General features: G+C 44.7%; 2 protein-coding genes across 3 annotated transcripts in view; both read right to left on the bottom strand.

Annotated features, from left to right (window-relative positions):
- Positions 1-581: 581 nt before the first annotated feature.
- h3f3c (H3 histone, family 3C) lies at positions 582-4098 on the bottom strand. Of its 2 annotated transcripts, none has more exons than XM_034226663.1 (4): positions 3872-4098; positions 2689-2832; positions 2258-2411; positions 582-1865 (listed from the first exon to the last, which is right to left on the bottom strand). In XM_034226663.1, exons 2-4 carry the CDS (start codon positions 2814-2816, stop codon positions 1737-1739), a joined length of 411 nt encoding a protein of 136 aa, XP_034082554.1. In that variant the 5' UTR covers positions 2817-2832; positions 3872-4098; the 3' UTR covers positions 582-1736. The 2 variants fall into 2 exon arrangements, with proteins under 2 accessions (XP_034082554.1, XP_034082556.1); XM_034226665.1 differs by lacking the exon at positions 3872-4098 and adding an exon at positions 3160-3534.
- A 6343-nt stretch (positions 4099-10441) lies between these two features.
- arhgap32b (Rho GTPase activating protein 32b) overlaps positions 10442-12577 on the bottom strand; it is a 100575-nt gene continuing 98439 nt past the window's right edge. The window contains 2 exon segments of the mRNA XM_034226604.1: positions 10442-11829; positions 11831-12382. Coding sequence (XP_034082495.1) covers positions 11146-11829; positions 11831-12382 — 1236 coding nt within the window. The 3' untranslated portion in view covers positions 10442-11145.

Here is a 12577-nt window from a genome sequence, read left to right as displayed (position 1 = left end):
AGGTTCAAACCCCACTGCAGTCAGCATGTCGTTGTGTCCCTGCAAGCAAGACACTTCACCCCAAATTGCTCCTGCGGTGGGGATTGCCCACAGTATTGAGTATGTAAGTCGCTTTGGATAAAAGCATCTAACAAGTAACATGTAATGTAAATAATAATAATTATATCAATTATAATTGAATGGTGTTGAAAAATGTATCGTATTGAAAACATTTTATGACTCAGAAATGAACGTCAGTAGCTTTGTAATGCTGTGTGCTGGCTGTGAACTTTAACTGTTAAATACACTATTGTGTTTTGTTTGTCATTTATATGTTTTTATTTTTTTAAATCTTCATCTTCAGAGTGAAACTAACAAAATAAGTACTTGCTGATGTAGAAGGACTTTTTATTGCTGACATACAATCTGGTTAAAGTGGATGAGATGCTTCCACTAGAGGGCATACATGTACCCTTCCCTACTCATTGGAGTCCCCTTCAACACATGTCAGTGTACACCATCTAATGTTATTTTGTATAGCCACTAACACAAATCAGTGCCTCAGAGAAACCATGTCAAGCAAACAATCACACCAACCAGCATTAGTTTGTTTTAACACCTATTTATTACCACCATAATATGAGACATTTGGAAAATACAAAGATCAGCTTATTTATATTTTTGAAAATCTCCAGGAATAAGAAAAATATAAAAGAAAACAAATATGAGGTTATATTGTGTATCACAAATTTTGAGAAAGGGACAGATTATATGTTCAGATCTACAGAGACAAAGACCATAACCATGCAGAGTGAAATGTTCACTATAATGTCAATTCATACTGCGAGTGTGACGCTGTGTGGAGAGAGATGTGAGACTGATCTACAGAGCGTCGAGGAGAGGAGCCCCCCTGTGGCTGCCATCAGAATCGTTGCATTGGAGAACAGAGGAGCCCTTACTGATATTATTACGCAAATCAGACCAGGGTAAAAAAACAACTGAAAACCGTGTGGAATACATTTGTTTTTCCCCCCCATCATTTGATGATTTTGGAAGTGGTACGAAAAGAGATGCTTATCATGATTTAAATGCGTAAAAAAAATAGACACCATATCCACAACGATAATCAATATTCTTAAGCAACCAAAATATTTCTGTTTGTTGAGCACAAGAGGTTTACAGATCAGAGCTACACATACACACAAACACATGGTGAGGGGGGGCGCTAGAAAAGGTACAGCTGCAGAGCGACGGGGGGCTGCGGTGTGGAGGGACGGACTGGGCAGGGGGACAGGTGTTCTGGGGGGCAGGTGGGCCTCAGGGCTAGCTTTAATAGCACCCTGCTGTGGAAGTTGCAGCTCCCCTTAAGCAGACTAGCCCCTCGGCCCCACCCCTCTGCATCAGCTCTGTTTGCCACACTAACCACACCCCCTGGGCCCCACCCTGGAAGAATCCTGTGGAGCTGAAGGGTGGGCTCCCCAAAGTCAGTGTATGTGTGCACATGTGCGTCTGATCTGACAAACCTTTAACATGCACTAAAAAGGTACCCTGAAAACATTTGGTGAAGACAAAAAAACCTATCAGAGACCAGACTTCAACAAATTTCTATCTGTTCATAATCAGGATTACACCAAAATCTACTGAGAAGAAGGGAAGGTAGGGAGGGGGGGGGGGGGGGGGGGGGGGGGGGTGGGGAGTGGGATAAAGGAGTGAGGGTAGGAACAGGTAGAGAAAAACAGAACAGACGAGAGGGGGGTCTAGGCGCGCTCCCCACGGATGCGGCGTGCCAGCTGGATGTCTTTGGGCATGATGGTGACCCTCTTGGCGTGGATGGCGCACAGGTTGGTGTCCTCGAACAGACCCACCAGGTACGCCTCACTGGCCTCCTGCAGGGGGAGGGGTCACACATGTTAGCAAAAGAAGTCTGCACTTTTAAAAATTGTATTTCATACTTATTTTAGCTTTATCAATATATTTTCAATCAATCAATCAATGTTTATTCATATAGCACAATATCACACATTTTACATTTGTCTGAGGGGACTTTACAGTTTGTACAGAATATGAATACGACACCCTCTGTCCAAGACCCTCACATCGGACAAGGAAAAACTTCAAAAGAAACCCCACAGTTAATGGGAAAAAAATGAAAAACCCTCAGGGAGAGAAACAGAGGAAGGATCCCTCTCCCAGGACGGATAGACGTGCAATAGATGTCGTGTGTAAATTAAAATGAAATATATCACATTTGCAACATAGATTTTGTGCACACACACACCTGCAGGGCTCCGATGGCGGCGCTCTGGAAACGCAGGTCAGTCTTGAAGTCCTGAGCGATCTCCCTCACCAGGCGCTGGAAGGGCAGCTTGCGGATCAGCAGCTCAGTGGACTTCTGGTACCTACGAATCTCTCTCAGAGCCACGGTACCGGGCCTGAAACACACAACACAGCTCAGGTTCATTCAAACTCCTACATGCTACATGGGTTCCATCTACTGAAAAAACAATGCCTCTATGTGACACTTAGTTCTGTCACTGTGATCAGTATATTTAACCTGCTGGGGAACAACATGCAACCCAAGAACAGCAGCCAAACAAAAATCTGAATTGAAGATTTTCCAGTTAAAATGTATGTTATAAATTATAATAAACAAACAATCTCAGCATCCATCTTACAAAAATGATATATATTTGGAGGGAAAGGTGTTACCTGTAACGATGGGGCTTCTTGACCCCACCGGTGGAGGGGGCGCTCTTGCGGGCAGCCTTGGTGGCCAGCTGCTTACGAGGAGCCTTTCCTCCAGTGGACTTACGAGCAGTCTGCTTGGTACGAGCCATTTCTTCTGAGTATCACCTGAGCACAATATCAAATATATAAAGTCATGCCCTGTTACCATAGGGTCTTGAATTTGTTCTTCTTCTAAACCAAAAGTCTGAATCATAAAATCTATAACTTAATAATCACAAGCAAAACATTTAGCCTAATTGTGATAGCCCTAAAACAAAAAAAGCAGTAATAGATGATAAGACAATTCAAATACATAAATAAATACTGAATAAATCATAATTCTGTGTTAAAAAGTGAGACGTCAGCCACGTTTTAAATGTAGAATTTAAAGAATGGTACTCCCTGTTTATTATTGGCACCGTATTTTTACCCAATTATCTTCATATGTATCACCTTATTTATTAAGTTTGTTTGTAGTCCAAACTCGAGCCAAACACATGTAATTAACGCCCCCCGAAGCCTGGGAAAACTTTACCCTGGTTTCGGTTTTGTGTTCAGCTTCTCTTCCCACATCCACAGTGTTCAGAGACACACCGAGCCAATCCGGGCCCTGTGGCTCCCCATCGCACCAATCACAGTCATAATTCTGAAATGCACCAACCCGTGTTTTCGGTGTCACATTTCAGCACCAATGGTGTTCCTAATGCGGAGTTTAGGGGCGGGACTTACAGGTTTAGCCCCGCCTCATTCCGCAAGATTATGGCCGCAGACCGAAATTAAACTACCAGTATTCAGGCTATGACTGAGACGTAAACTTTGATATTTTTCCTTAAATGCATACAACATGTAAACAAAAGAATACCAACAAAACGTGGAGAACAAGTGTAGCTATCAAACAAGCGCCAAGGCGTGTGAAGCGGTGCTATATTAAAGCGGAACAGCGAGGTAGAAAGGGCACATATGAAAGTGGAGCAGCTCTCTCGGCAGGGGAAGTACTGAGCCGTGTTTCTCCTGCCTGGACCTCGGGCAGCTGCCTTTTCTTTCCAAAACAGCGTCGAAATAACACGCTATTTCAGAACAAAAACAACTTTATTCTACTCATTTGCTATGTTAAACTATACATAGTATTATATGATTTTTAAAGTATGACCGAAATGTGACTTACCAAGTGTGATTTTAGCGCTTTTTCTTCGCAACGATAGAAGTGAGTTGTGACTGTCTGGCAGCTTCAGATATTTACTATCTCTCACACAATGGAAGCGGAGCAAAATGGCGGCCGTGTCAATCATCTGTCTCCCACAATGCAACTGGCAGCATTTGTAAACACTGAAACTTAAGTCCCCACTGAAACTTTAGTTTTAGGTCCGATGACCTTTGTGCTGCAATATCCTAATAATAAAAAAGTTACACATATTGTTATGTAACTGACTGAATCATAATCATTTATAGTGGCATACACATCACATAACTACACAAGGGAAACTAATAATAATGTTTAGAAATCAGGCCAAAGATAAAGATATGCTCTGAAATAATTGTAAAGGTAATAAGGTCCTTTACAATTATAAAGGAATTATGAAGTCCCTCCCTTTCCGGGGGACCTCCATGGGACCTTATTTTGGAAAAATCATGTATTGAAGTCAATGGAGAGAGAAAAATTATCTTTTGATCCCGTTTGAATTGTGCAACGAATTACACATATGTTTGTCAATTTAAAAGATAATTTTGCAAGTAAAAAAAATTAAAATGTGTCGTAAAACTGTGAAGTAACACATTTGTTTGTGTGAAGCGCTCAATGAACTACAACTCTGGTCACCAACACCAAGATGGCCGTCACGTTAGCACATTCCACCTCTTTCTTTCAGAATGAAGTGAAAAGTATTAAAAGAGGTGAACATCGCTACAAGTCTGGCCATGTTGAGAACTGTATACACAAAAGGGGAGTTAGTCGGTTCCGTAAGAGCCAGCATGCGGGACTGGCTTTACAAGGTTTCGGTGAGTAACACGAGTGTAATGTGTAACGTTAATGTACGCGACTCTGGGATTTGTAGTCTTTCTAGTTGCGTATTTTTCATAGTCTTATATTTTAAGACAAACTGGAAAAATGGAAATTATTTTTTAAGATTGACAAACATCATATGTGTAATTCATGGCACAATTCAAACGGGATCAAAAGATACGTTTTCTCTCTCCATTGACTTCAATACATAATTTTTCAGAAATAAGGTCCCATGGGGCGGAAGTAGATGGGCGTGACTTCGCCACTCTATAGAGCATGATGTTTGTCAATCTTAAAAAATAATTTCCATGTCAACAAAGTCACAGTTTGTCTTAAAACTGTTGAAATATATGTATAGTATATAGTCGAGGCCCAACTGGACGGCCCGATGACGACCCTGGAGAGGCAATCTGCGACCAGGTTCGACTTGCCAGCCACGTGCTTAATGTCTGTGGTGAACTCCGAGATGTAGGAAAGCTGACGAGCAGACCAAGGCTCCGCCACTTTGGACATGGCGAACGTGAGCGGCTTGTGGTCAACGAACGCCGTAAATTCACGGCCTTCCAGCAAAAAACGGAAGTGCCACACGGCCAGCCAGAGTCCAAGGAGCTCCCGGTCAAAAGCGCTGTACCTGTGTTCCCTGGACGTCAGCTGACAGCTGAAAAAGGTGAGTGGCTGCCAAGCGCCCTCCACCCACTGCTCATGTACCGCACCTACGGCGTAGTCTGATGCGTCTGTGGTAATGGAGATGGGAGCCGTGGATGACGGATGCGCCAACAGGGCCGCCTGAGCCAGCGCGGTCTTGACCTCCTTAAAAGCAACCTCAGCTTCCGCCGTACAGTCGATCTCCTGGATGGGGGCCTTTCCCTTCAAAGCCTCATACAACCGCCGCATAATGTGGCGGGCGATGAAACGGTGGTAGAAAGTCACCTTCCCCAGGAACTCACGGAGCGACTGGGCCGTGTGCGGGCAAGGAAACGCCGCAACAGCCTCAACCTTCGCCGGCAGGGGTGCTGCCCCGCCTTTGGTGACGCGGTGCCCGAGGAAGTCAATGTCCAACACCCCGAAAAGGCACTTTGCAGGGTTGATTATCAGCCCGTGTTGGCTGAGCCTCGTGAAAAGGGCTCGGAGGTGGGTCAGATGTTCCTCCACCGAAGTGCTGGGGACGAGTATGTCGTCCAGGTAGACAAACACAAACGGTAAGTCCCGCAGCACCTAATCCATCAGGCACTGGAACGTTTGAGCGGCATTCTTGAGCCCAAAAGGCATCCGCAGGAACTCGAACAACCCAAACGGCGTTATCACTGCCGTTTTGGGAATGTCCAGGGGATGCATGGGCACCTGGTGGTATCCACGCACCAGGTCCACCTTAGAAAACACCAGCGTACCCGCCAGGTGTGCTGAAAAGTCCTGAATGTGCGGCACCGGGTATCGCGGTCGGGTGTCATGGCGTTGTTGAGGTGGCGGTAATCCCCACACGGGCGCCAACCGCCGTTAGGCTTGGGAACGATGTGCAGAGGAGAGGCCCAAGGACTGTCAGACCGGCGGATGATACCCAGGCGTTCCATGGCCGAAAACTCACTTATATAAATATATACTATATTATACACACTGCTCTGCTTTCTGCATGGACCTCACAGCTGTTCTCACAGTAAACATTGGGTCGCGATGAAAGCAGTTAATAAAATAATATCCAGGGGATGCATGCAGAGCTGTCATTGGCTGAGATAAGTCCGGCCGTGCGTCACGACCATATACTGTATATATATATAAATAGGATTCTGCAGAGTTGCCCTTAGTAGGCGGACTGGACTGAGTCGGCCACCAACGTCTCGACAGTGACATCAGAGTCTAATTCCCACCTGCTCCAAATAAGGACAAAGAGGCGGAGCCCAGGCGGGACCTGCTGCCACCGAGCTGGAAGTAACAGAGCTAGCTCAAGCTAAGAAGCTAAGCTAACATGAAATACATGCATACCAAGTTACTGCGTGGCACCTTGGTTTTGATAAAACCGTGTAGTTCCACTATAAACGTTACATTCATAATCAAATGAGACACTCTTGTTATTCTTAATGCTTGTCATTCACACGTTAATAAAAATAAAAATAAGTACAGATACATCGCAGAACAATTGTGGCAATGTTCTACGGAGTCCCCTAGAGGACATGGAGAAGAAAAAAATAAATAATTTGAACAGAAAAAAAAAAAAAAATGTTTTGCGAGATCTCGCAAAACCTTTGCGAGATCTCGCAATACTTTTGCGAGATCTCGCAAAACCCCTTTGCGAGATCTCGCAATACTTTTCATTTAGTACTTCCTGGTCAGTTCGGCTGCTACGGCACAGAAACCACAACAATGGAGTGGTTCATCGATTTTACTTTGAGCTTGGCCTTAAATATAAAGATATAACATCAGTGCTTGGCAATAAGCACGGGTTTCACACATAGACTGTATATATAAAGGGTTTCACATAAGTGAAGACACCTCAAGAAAACACTCAGAGCGAGGGGACGTGCACGTTCCTCTGAGCTGAGTTATTGACAGATTCGAATTTCGCGGATCAATAACTCATGAACATAACGTTGTAAAAATACAAACAACATGACTTTACAATCATAGCAAGGTAGACAACGAGCTACAGAGTCGTTTTTATCAGAACAGTAAGATACGCGCCGTCATCCGAGCTAAACATCAATAATTTGTCACAATCCGCAGCTGGAGGAGGGAGAGGAGTGCTTAGGGACCGTCTACAAACTGCAACGGGGTTTTGCGAGATCTCGCAAAAGTATTGCGAGATCTCGCAAAGGGGTTTTGCGATATCTCGCAAAGGTTTTGCGATATCTCGCAAAACATTTTATTTTTATTTTTTTTCAAATTATTATTTTTTTCTTCTCCATGTCCCCTAGGGAGCTCCGTAATGTTCAGCTTAATAAGCCTTGTTCAACATAATTTATTTAGCTAATACTACAGCGGTCTGCAGGCGAACCAAGTCCGCGTTTCGCTCTATGGTTTCGCTGCATTCCTTGATCTCCAGTTATAACGCCGGACTCCGGCGCCGGGACGCCCCCTGCGGCTCCGTTAGCTCCGGCGGGTCCCCTTTTGACATTTGCTCCCGTTTAGCATTATGACCGTCATAGCAATAAACTATAAAAGTCTTACCCAAAGCTGAATCATAAACTAAACTGTATATGTATGTATATATACACACACATGTATAAAGGGTTACGTCCTTAGCTAGCTAACAAGCTTAGCTAACAAGCACACAAACACCTGCTAACGGGGTTAACATGTATACTATTGTTATTTTAGACTTTTTGGAAGTTCTGTTAGTACATTCAACCGCACAGCACACCATTTTAATTGTCTGGTATTTGTAACACCATTCCCTAAAAGGCACAATCACCACAAACATGGCTAAAGGGTCAAGTACAGTAACTACAACTAGCTAACGTTGTAGCCTAGCAGAGTGGACAAGTTGCTGTTAGCTGACAGTGAGGCACATATCTGTCCATCAAACTGACCACGCCCTAATTTATGCAAAAACGTTAAGACCTAATATAAATAAAAGGGTCACGTTATAAAACAATTCACTCAACAATTAATAATCATTAAGGTGGAATCTAACTATATCCCGAATATTTTTGATTGCATCCAGGGGCAGAAACATGTTTATTTCTGCTGTAAAGTTGGGCATTTTAGCACGGGGTCTATGGAAATTCATCCTTTCTGCAGTCATCGCCTATCGGCCAATAGATTAACTGCAGTTTGTGGCACTTCCTTATTGTCCTCCCGGCTCTGCCCCAGAGTTTGCCGCTTGGTCACGACTCTTTTAATCATCACGGAAATGCATCCGCGGAGGACCCATCAGTGTATCCTTGATTATAGCTCCTCCAGAGAGCCTCCTCGATGTGCATTTAGAGAAATGAGATGTCCTTCAACATGGCGCGCCGAAAACCATTTCCGGGTCACTACCGGAGGACCAAGGATTCGAGGAGGGGAAATTTGTGAAATGAGAAGGCCCCATGTGTTTGCAGGACTCTACTGCACCACTCAACACGTGCATGCATGAGGCAAACTAAACAAATTTAGACCCACTCTAGTCGTGGCAAACAACTCTGGGGAACATGACACCTTATATTTTCTAAAAGCAGCATGGCATTACTGGGACTAGTAGGGCTGCACAATATTATTTTTGTATATCGCCATGGCAATGTTCATCAAGTGATGAACACTTTGAAAAAAGGACTTTGATATTGCACATTGATATATAATTATTTGAGTTAGTTGAAATGGATTATCAGTGGAAAACTGCACTTTTCTTATTATATTTACTGTTTGTATTGATGAATGTTGTGTTCAATTCAACATTCAATATACAAATATTGGAGATCATTTGCTCTAATTTTCTTTTACTCAATAAGCACTTTTTTGTTGTTGTGATTTAACAGTATACTGACAGATTGGTTAGAGCTGGTGGCTCATATGCAGTCACCGCTGCCTAGTAAACTGGTTCCAATCCCGAACATTTCAGGCAATGTCCTCCCCTCTGTCTCCCCCTTTCAACTTCGATAGCACCAGTAAAGGCCCTCTGGCCCAAAATGACCTACTATTTAATAAAACAGTATACTGAAAGCAGCAGAATACTAAAACTGAGTAAACTTTGAATTTAGCTTTTACTTTTCGCAAGTTATAGTGCATATCAAATATTTCCCCCCAATCGTGCAGCTGTATTGACTAGTCAGTAATCCTTAAAAATACACTCTAAATGTATTCGACTCAAAAAGAGAAATAAATGACATTTATACTTTACAGTCAACTGGTCTATGAGGAAAATAAACCCTCATATAAATGAGTTCACACACGGCCATTGTGTTAAACCTGGTTCAATCTATAATTCATGACTTATGTTTTGTGCTCTTTTCTCCAAAACTAAATTGTCCAGTTTGTCCTTCAAGTAAATGTCAGACATAGCCAAGCAGAGGTGTATATTAATATCATGGACATATTAAAATACATGGATTATAGCTATTCCTGAACAGTTTTATTTATTTCATATCTTACTGTAGATACCTCTAGTTTGAAACAAGTGTTTTGTTTCACATTCAAGTACACAGTGCCTTCCTTCAGTTCCCCATCTGGAAAGGGAGAGGCTTTAGATAAGGCAAGAGGAGCAAAACCTGCAAGCGATATAGAAGTCAAACAGTTACAGAGTACAACCTGGATCAGGACAACATATTGTAATCCATAAATGATGGTGCAAAAGGTCACGTAGTACCAGATTAATGTATTAAACATTGATTTCAAGAAATAAATGGCCCCTACTATCTACGGGTGCTCCCTCCTACACAAAACAAATGAACCCATTATGTCCCCTTTCAACCCTGACCTGTCAAAAATGATTAAAGTGATCTTTATCGAGATATCACAATGTTTGTGCATTATGACAATGGTAAAGTGAACACCAAATGGTCTTTGTCACCAAGTGTTCTTTTCCAAACAACTCTGCAGCAACATGTTCTTCACCACATTGTTTTAGAGGACATTGTTTTCAGCTTTATTCAGTTATTCCAGTTCATGAAAGTATTGTGAATGTGATAAAAAAGAAAAAAAGGAAATAAAAACACATCTAAAAAGGTATAACAGGCATTCTTCCACGTCCCCTCTTTATCCTGTATGTGCAACAACTGCGCCAAGTCGTTTGGTCCCACATTCGATGAAGAACAAACAAGTACCAAAGTCATTGAAATCTGTTTATAGCAAAGTTACATAAAAAATGGCACAGTCACACAGAAAATAAGACATTGATAACCTCTGTATTAACTCAAAGTAACCCATTGTGGCTCCTTCACATCACATTTTTTAACGTCTGATTCTCCGAGGCAAACAGGGACTCGTTCAATGACTTGTGTGCATGTCAGCAAGGGGGGGATGACGACGATAACCTACATGTCCCCCCCTGCTGTAACACACAAAGAATGCAGGGGATAGTGAAGTACACAGAATTTAGAGAGAGATAGAGTGCATGCATTTCTGAAATGCATGCCCTTAATCCCCACTCTGTGCTCATACCCAGCGCCACACCTAAAAAACAAAAGTCTCTTTTTTCTAGTTATCCTAATATATATATATATTGTGTATATATTTCACATTTTTGTGTTGCTGTTCAAAGTACCTCACATCGTTCATATCATATACATTTATGACCGGCTACTGTCTCAATCAATCACAACAATAGGACCTCTTGTACATTAGCTTCCGGTACATTCAGGACTCTCTTTAAAAAGTCTTACAATTCTTTAAAAATACAGAGGAGCAAAAATATTGGTGATACGACAGGCCGCTGTCCTGCAGAGGCTGCAACCATAGCTCAATAGTCTTTCTTCTACACAGCTAAAGATATTTGTTCTTTAGCTGTGTCCCCCCCCCCCCCCTTAAATGCTTTATTCTGTAAGTATCTCTATCTCTTGCCTCTGCAGGGCCAGCTCGGCCTGGATGAAGGCTCCCTGGCCCAGTGCTGTGGAGTATGCTGTGTTGCCGTGGCTCACTGTGAACCCTGGGGTGGGAAAGGAGCCCCCGCGGGTTTGAACCGGGGCCTGAGGCTGAGGTACCGGGTGGTAATCGTCCAAGTTATCATAGTGGGAGTGCACCGGTTTAGTGCCGTGATTCTGATATGAGTAGTCCCTGTCCAGGTCAGGGTGGCCCTGCTCCCGGACGCTGTGTGACCGCTCCAGGTTGGAGTGGCTGAGTTGTTCCCAGGGGGCCGACTGCTGCTCCTCTGTACCGTGGTAGCTGCTGGATGTTTTCACCTTTCTCTGGTTGTGTTCAGAATCAGGACATTCGTAACGTGGTTGGATGTTCCTCTGGCTTTGATACTCCTGCTGCCGGAGTTTGGGCCTGCTGCTGTCTCCACCTAGCGGCTCGTCTCCGGCCTCGTGCCGGCCGCCTTCCTGAGGGGACAGGCTGTGGCTCAGAGTCGCCGGAAGGGAGTGAGAGGATTGGCATTTCTTGGTACCGCTTTGCTTGGGGAGTCCATCTGACTTCTCTCCCACAGCGCTGCCCTGGAAGTGTTTATCAGTCTCCATGTACATGAGGACTTCCGGGTCAGACACCAAGTGTCTCGGGAGGGTAGCGGCCATCTTTGCTCTCAGCTGCAACCAGCACAGCTTTGCCGGGGTCAGATTTACTGCGCAGGTGCAACGTTTCATAGCCTGATATATCTGCCGGTGCAAACAAGCCAACATTGTCGTACTGAGAGAGGACAGGGCCTCTGATCTTCTGTCTGGCCCTGCTCTCCCTGCGGATTGAGTGCATGCGGAGCCTCTCTGACTCCTCCGGGTCGCAAGCCAGGTAAGTGGCACCTTCCTTGTTCCCATGACTGGGGGGCATGTCCCTGCTCACAAAGCTGTGCTCCATCCCAGGTGGGAGAACATGGCGAGCGAGGAAGTGGTACCCAGTCGCCTTTCCACCCGGTCGGCCAGCAGCGGCTCCAGGATCTCGGCCCCCATTGGAGGGCAAGTGCCGGACTCTGATGGTGCCGTAAGGATCGATGTCATAGAAAGGCGCCTCCAAAGGGCTTGAACCAGAGTACGGACTGTAGCGGTACTGAACCCGGCCATTCTCAAAGTAAGGCTGCAGCTGGGTTACGTGGTAGTCTGATTGAGAGGAGGACTGCTGGGGGGGCTGTTGCAGGGGCTGCTGATGGGGGGGCTGCTGATGGGGGGGCTGCTGATGGGGGGACTGCTGATGGGGGGGCTGCTGATGCGGGGGCTGCTGATGGGGGGGCTGCTGATGGGGGGGCTGCTGATGGGGGGGCTGCTGATGGGGGGCTGCTGATGGGGGGGCTGCTGATGGGGGGGCTGCTGATGGGGGACT

Source organism: Gymnodraco acuticeps, unplaced genomic scaffold (genome assembly GCF_902827175.1).
Source record: "Gymnodraco acuticeps unplaced genomic scaffold, fGymAcu1.1, whole genome shotgun sequence".
NCBI classification, from domain to species: Eukaryota; Metazoa; Chordata; class Actinopteri; order Perciformes; family Bathydraconidae; genus Gymnodraco; species Gymnodraco acuticeps.
This window is presented reverse-complemented; position numbering and strand designations above follow the sequence as displayed.